The 7451-nt window shown below is 41.2% G+C and overlaps 1 protein-coding gene across 1 annotated transcript; it reads left to right on the top strand.

The window, feature by feature from the left end:
• Window positions 1–6534: 6534 nt before the first annotated feature.
• Window positions 6535–7451, top strand: LOC116646926 (olfactory receptor 6X1). The gene is given in 4 exon segments (XM_032427980.1): window positions 6535–6640; window positions 6643–6693; window positions 6696–6742; window positions 6744–7451. Coding segments are annotated over 4 exon segments (912 nt in total).

The raw sequence follows: 7451 nt of genomic DNA, 5'->3' as shown, positions 1-7451 counted from the left end.
GGAAGAATGAAGGGGGGGAAATCGGAGGGGGAGAAGAACCATGAGAGACAATGGACTCTGAAAAACAAACTGAGGGTTCTAGAGGGGAGGGGGTTGGGAGGATGGATTAGCCTGGTGATGGGTATTGAGGAGGGCACGTTCTGCATGGAGCACTGGGTGTTATGCACAAACAATGAATCATGGAACACTATATCTAAAACTAATGATGTAATGTATGGGGATTAACATAACAATAAAAAATTAAAAAAAATAAATAAATAAAAAACTTAAAAAAAAAATTCCTGCATGAGTATTCAGCACAGCTTTATTCATATAATTAAAACTGAAACAACTCAATAACTTATCAACCACTAAGTGAATAAACAGGGTGTGGTATGTTCATGGAATATGGAATGTGTAAGGAAGGAAAACTTTCCCTCTCTTCCTTTCTAGTTTCTTTGGCTGGTCTAATAATTAAATTGACATAAGACAGATTAAGAGGAGAAAAAAACAAAAAAATTTTTTTAGAAAAAAATAATTTTAATTTTGTATGTACAGCAGCTCGTAGAAATACGAGATTCAAAAAAAGTGACCAAACCAGGCAGCTTTTTTATCTTTTAGACAAAGAAACAATAGATTTGTGAGGAATTGACAAGACAGAGAATTTTGGACTTGGGGAGGTAAATTGGTAAAGTAACAAGGATTGTTCTTATAGCTTTCGTGGCCCTAAATTCTCCATCTCTGGTGATAAGGATGTCTCTCTTCCTCCTGGTTCAGGGAGGGTACACCTCACATGGGAGACTTATTTCCTGCTTTCAGGGAGACAAAGGAAGTTCAGAGTGTCCTTCCTGCACTCTGAACTTAAAGTTACTTTCTTAAGTAACTTTAATTTTAAATAATCAATATGCCAAAGTGTTATATTTTGAGGCAGCCTGCCCTGAACCTTATCAAATACTACTCAGCAATCAGAAAGAATGAATGAACTTTTTATATTTGACAATAGGGTTGAATCTCAAAAATTCTTTGCTAAATGAAAGCATCCAGACACAAAAGAGTATACGATGGTATGATTTCCCTCATATAAAATCATACAGAAGTCAAGACTAATCTACAGGCATAGAAATGAGGTCAGTGGTTGTTGGAGTGGGAGGGAAGGTGTTGAGGAAGACTAACTGAAAGTGGGCACAAAGGAATTTTTTGGAGTGCTGAGAACCTTCGAAATCTTAATTGAAGTGGTAGTTCCATGGGTATACACATCTGTCAAAACCCACTGAACTGTAGGCTAAAAATGACTGCATTTTATTCTATGTAAATTATACCTCATTAAAGTTTTTTTAAAATTACAACTCTAACTCTATTTTCTCGTTTTGCAGAGTGTCCCCCAACAATGAGTTATGCTTGCTATATCCATCAACTCTCTGTTGACCCTCAAGAGTTCGAAACCCCATCTTTTCACTTATCACCATAAGACAGTTCACCAAAAAAGTCGTACAATTCTACGCCATTCACTCTTGGATTTCTGCATACCTGGCCACTTGTCACATTATTAATCAAATTTCCTACCCTTGATTCAACTTAGTTCAATAGAGGATCCCATTTAATTATTAAGAAACCACTGATTTTTCTTCTTGTAGAAACTGTGAAATTCAAGATCTAAAACCCACAGAATCATGGATTCTCCTATTTTGATTAATTATCTCAGGAGTGGAGGGATGACTGGTCCCAATTAGAATTTAGAAAACTGCCAATGCCCCGCCTTGACTTATGAATAAAGTTTTAGCGAGACTTTGTTTTCTCCTGGGAGTCTCTGGAGCACATCCATGGAGACCGATGTCCCAGAGGAAGCTAAGAAAGTGCCCCACTAACCAACTGCTATTCTGAGAGAAGAAATCTTGACCTAGTGTGAACTGATCTATTAATCAGTTTCCACACAATTCTCTTAAATACTGAAGCAATCTTGCTATTTCCTGAAAGCTTTATGAATGAAATTCAGCAATGCGTTAACAACACTTACCTTAAATTTTAGAAAGAGAGATTCATTTTCCTGGTGCAAAAAAGGAAATTTTCTGTTTCAATTCTGTGCCTTTATAAGAACCTCTCCTTTCCTTTCAGTCGGCTCTGTGGATAAGGACACGCCTCTGCCTCCGGACCAGAAGTGTTTCCCTGGGAATCATTAGTGCTTGAGTATTGCTTTGCTAAGAGAGAGCAAAGAGTACTATTCTGGGTAAACTGTTGCTCTTCTGTAGAATGAATAGATAACGGCTAGCCTTGATGCCTTGAAATAAATTCCAATTAATGCATCTCAGTCTCATATAGAAAAGTCATAACCATGACTGGACTTGGACAAGCAAGCAGTCTTAATTCACCGCAATTTACCCGCAACCATCAATCCTTGGGATGAATTTCAAACTGGCTGTCTTTATTTGCATTCCGGTTTTGCACAGTCCCCCAAATAGCGATTCTTGATGCATGTCCCTTTGTGGAATTTATGGAGTATAATCCGGGTGCCTCTGCTGGAAGGTGGTACACTACTGGGCATCTTCAAATTTACTACATGATCAAAGTCATGAAAAACTGAAATCGCCCCCCAGCAACAGTTCAGAAAAACAAAATGAATAAGCAAACAAACAAACAAAAGATGAGGCTTGGGACATATTGCCCTTAGCCCAGATTGGGAAAAGATATATGTTAATATCTTTGTACTTTTTTTCTTCTTTTAAGATAATGAAAAGTTTCAGAAAAATGAAGGATGCTTGTCAAACCATTGAGCATCAAGTGGGTTAAGAAAGCTCTCTGTACTCTGGGCAGTCCGGAGATCTGGGATAATAACCAGAACACAGTAAGAAACACAAAGCCCTGATTAGGGAAAGATGGAGCAGAAAGGTTTGCATGAGGCAAAATTTACATAAAAGCTGGAAGCAGCCGTGGACTTGGAGACAAATTATTTAGCAAACAGTCCCTGTTATGTCTCCAGCATTTGAAATATAACAGTAGCATATTATAAACATATGTATGTATCAGTCTATATAAACTCATAGGTAACTGGGGACACGGTGTCAACAAAATATCCATTTATATAATCCTTTAGAAAAATCTCTTTTGAGGACTTATTTTATGCCAAGCCCATGCTTAGGCCCCACAGATATTATTGCTGCCCTCACGACCTTAGAGTTTGTGGAGGAAGCCAAAGAAACTGTAAATACAATGTTGTAGGCGTTCAGATATGGAAATGCCCAGGGGGTCGGGTGGGGGCGGGGGGGGGGGGGGAGGAAGGTGGGAGTAGCCCTGGAAATAGACTGGAAATGAGAAGTCAGGAAACGCTTCCCGTGACATGGCTCCTCGGCTGGGGTCTAGAAGTCAGACTGGATTTAGCCAAATGTGGGAGAGATTGGGGGAGGGGATTCTAGGCCAAGTTAACAGCACGCGAAGTGAGTGATTAGGTGATGAGAGAGAAGATGGCACCTTCAGGGAACCAGAGCAGGGGTCAGCAAACTGTTGCTGTAAAGGGCTGGCCTGATGATGAGTATTTTAGGCTTTGGGGGTCCTATAGTCTCTGCTGTAACTCTCAACTCTGCGATTGTAGCACCAAAGCATCCACAGGCAATATGTAAACAAATTAGTGTGGTTCCAGGGAAATCCTATCTACAGATAGTTAGCCAAACTCTAAACTTGGGTAACTCAATAAGCACAGAGCATAGAATGGGGAAGGAAAATGGCAGAGCAGGCTGGAAGATTGGGTGAGGTAAGACCAGATCATCAATGCCTTGAATGTCACACCAAGGAGTCTGGGTGCTACCCTTAAGGTTCCGAGGAGCGACATGGTCAGAATTGTGTTTGAAAAGGACCAGTCTAGCTACAGTTTGAAACATGGGTAGGAAAGAGTATGACAGGTCAGGAGACAGGGAGTTCAGTTAGGAGGCTGTCTTGATCCCGATGAAAGATAATGGCATGCACAAAAATAGCCTCGAAGAGACCGAAGGAACAGATTGGAAGGTAAGGAGGTAACATGAACAGGACAACTCCTGATTGCTACGGAGAAATGAGGAGGAATGCCATATGACTCTATATGTCATGACTTCTCCAAAGGAAAAGAAAAAGAGTCTAGACTATATAGTTAAATCTGGTAAACATGTCGACTGCAATGTTTAATCCAGTAATCCAGTATTTTAACTCTATCCCCTTAGCTTCCTAGGGTTACTTTCCTGTCTTTCTCTGAATATTGCTTTCACCTGCTAACTCACACCATCTGGCCTTCCTCGAAATCTCACAAAACTTTACATGTGCTCACACCCCAATCTAGTCGGCGGTCCAGACAGCTACCGCCTGGTTCCTGCCCCTTCTCTTTTGCTCTGCATCCCTCCTGCGGGCCACTGCTCTCGCCAGGCACGCCCACTTCTGCTGCTACCATTTCTGCGGACACCATTGCTGCAGCTCCTGGGTCCTCGTGGTGCCAAAGCCAAATCATGGTCCTTACAAAAGTACGCAGGGTCGGTATCTCCTCGTCTATGCCTTGCTTTGTCACTTGGATACATAGCAGTGCACCTGGATACATAGCAGTGCTATCTGTGACCAGAATCTCAAAGGAGCCCATTCAGATACCACCAGCAGTCCCTTCCTCCATGAAGCACAGATAAATGTGTACGTGTGTTGGGGAGGAAGGTGACACCATATTTTCCACACATACACATATGCACAAATTTGCCCCATGTTTGCAAACTCCCTGACTCAAGATTCTCTCCTCCAAAAGTCTCATGAACCCATCATGTACACTGACTTCCAGGAGGCCTGCCCCACCTGTTAGTTTATCAGAAGTGCCTAGACTGGCCCGACTCCCAGCTCCAGCTGAATTCTCTGCTTTAGTTCTATTTCACAAACTTCAGGCCTTGTCTGGAAGGCATTTTCCCTCCCTACCCCACTTTTCCTATTGAACGCCTCTAGACTCAGCTTAGGCATCTCCTTTTCTGGAAAACTTTCTCTAACCCCTACCCAGGCTGGGTGAAGGGTCTTTCTGGGTTTTCCCAAAACAATCTGTGCACAAATCTACACTATCACTCACTGGGTTTCTCCCTATTTAAATGATAAGCTCCTTAGTCCTCTAGGAGGACTTGGAACATAGGAAGCTCTCAACAAATGCTTAAGGAATATATAGGTCTAGTTCTCCAAATTGTGGAACGTCTAGCCCTTAGAAATTTTGTATTAAGCAGGAGAGACTGCCACTCCCTTCTGAGTGGGGAATGAAGATAAATCTATATCTACCCTATTTTGAGGGACAAGGCTCATGGCCAGTTATATTGACCATTAGTACAAATTCAAATACTTCTCTGTCTCTTATAGTCTCATGGGAAATAACTGAAGCTTTTGACTTAATAGGCAAAAAATAATAATCCTTTCCTGGTCTAAAAAAGAGGTAGGAGGAAATGGAAGCATTTTTTTCCTCTACGCTCTCAGAGAATTCTTGTTCACTGATGTGGGGATAGAATGAAGCCACAAATCAATGAACTTTCCCATACTTTGAAAATGGGGCAGTTCATTTCACAGCAATTTACCTTACCCACTGCAAAGAAGAACCGTGTGGAAGAATATCCTCAGTAAGATAGGAAGTAGTGTTACTGTTTTCCAGTGAATTTTAAGAGAGTTGAAAGTTCTCAACCTATGAATTTGCATATACAAATAGGAATGCTTTGCTTGGTATGGAAAGATACTTAGTCACAAAGGAAGGTTTTGGTAGGGATGTACTTTCCAGGATCCAGTTTGTTATCTAAAGAATTTGCTAGACTTTTTACTTTATAGTTTCATGTCTATGGATCTTTATCCAGTATACAGTGATTAGGTACATCTGCATATTAGGCACTAATTCAGCTGGTCTTGGCATTTTAAATTAAAGCTTAGTACATTTTCCTACTTGCTTAGCAATTTTATTCATTTCATTTGAATGTTTTTTAGTCTCCTTTGTTATGAGTCTGAATTAGAATTTGGAAGTGGATTCTTGAGAAAAACATCTGTTCTATTATCTAAGTTAGTATTTCACCGCTAATATATAACAGCAATGATTTTTACTTGTATAAATACACCCAGAGAGATGTGGGGGGGGGTTGTAAAATCAGCTTTCTTAAACATATTTGTAATATAAATCAAGAATTTCTTTTATTGGAGTATAAAAGGGGAGTGTGGATTATTTCTTATGAACCCACAGCTCAGTTGATGTAGACATACCATTGTATACACTTTAAAAAATCATATGGATTATTGACAGTTAAACCATGTTGCAGTGATCATTCTCATAGCTGTATATGGATGGAAAAGTACTTTTCCACTCATCAAGTGTACTTAGTACCTTCAAAGTCCATTAAAAGATGGTTTAGCTGGCAAAAGGACAAGCCCAATCCTGAGTAACGAAGGAGTGCTGAGGGTGTATATGTGTATGCAAAGGAGGGGGAGTGCCCTGAAGGACCTTAAATAGACTCAGAATCCTCCTTTTTTTGTGTCCAACCTGTATTTGAGCATGAGATTTGAAGAAGCTACTTTCTTGCTTGTCTTTCTAGGGTATCAAGGGACATGAGGACTGGCATGACAATCACAGAGTTCATCCTCCTAGGCTTTCCTGATATCCAAGGACTACAGATCCCTCTCTTTATAGTCATCTTTTTCATCTACATATTAACCTTGCAGGCAATGGGCTCATAATTGCCATTGTCTGGGCAGAGCCCAAGCTACAAAACCAATGTACTTCTTCCTCTGCAACTTGTCCTTCTTAGAGATCTGGTAACACCACCACAGTCATCCCCAAACTGTTGGAAACTTTTGTGGTGGCAAGAACAGCTATCTGCATCCCCTGCTGCCTATTGCAGGCCTTCTTCCACTTTTTCCTGGGCACCACTGAGTTCTTTATCCTCACCATCATGTCTTTTGACCGTTACCTGGCCATCTGCAAGCCCCTTCGCTACCCCACCATTATGACCAGCAACCTCTGCCTGCGACTTGCCCTCAGTTCCTGGGTGGTAGGCTTTACCATTGTCTTTGGTCAGATGCTGCTGCTCATCCAGGTGCCCTTCTGTGGCAACAATGTCATCAATCATTTCTACTGTGATGTTGGTCCCATTTTGAAAGCAGCCTGTGCAGACACAAGCATTCCGGAGCTCCTGGTGATCCCAGGGTCACTCCTCTTCGCAATGATTTCTTATATCTATATCCTGCCCACGATCCTACAGATTCCTTCAGCCACTGGCCGACAGAAGACTTTCTCTACCTGTGCCTCTCACCTGACAGTAGTCTCCCTGCTCTATGGTGCTATTTTGTTCATGTACCTGAGATCCACAACACACTCTTCCTTTAAGATTAATAAGGTGGTGTCAGTGCTAAATACTATCCTCACACCTCTTCTGAATCCCTTCATTTATACAATTAGAAACAAGAAGGTGAAAGCAGCCCTAAGGAAGACAATGGCTTGTCCAAAGACTCATCGTCCACAGTAA

The sequence above is a fragment of the Phoca vitulina genome, unplaced genomic scaffold (genome assembly GCF_004348235.1).
Source record: "Phoca vitulina isolate PV1807 unplaced genomic scaffold, GSC_HSeal_1.0 scaffold38, whole genome shotgun sequence".
In the NCBI taxonomy this organism is placed as follows: Eukaryota; Metazoa; Chordata; class Mammalia; order Carnivora; family Phocidae; genus Phoca; species Phoca vitulina.
Note: the sequence above shows the minus strand (reverse complement) of the source record. Positions and strands in the feature narration are given on the sequence as shown.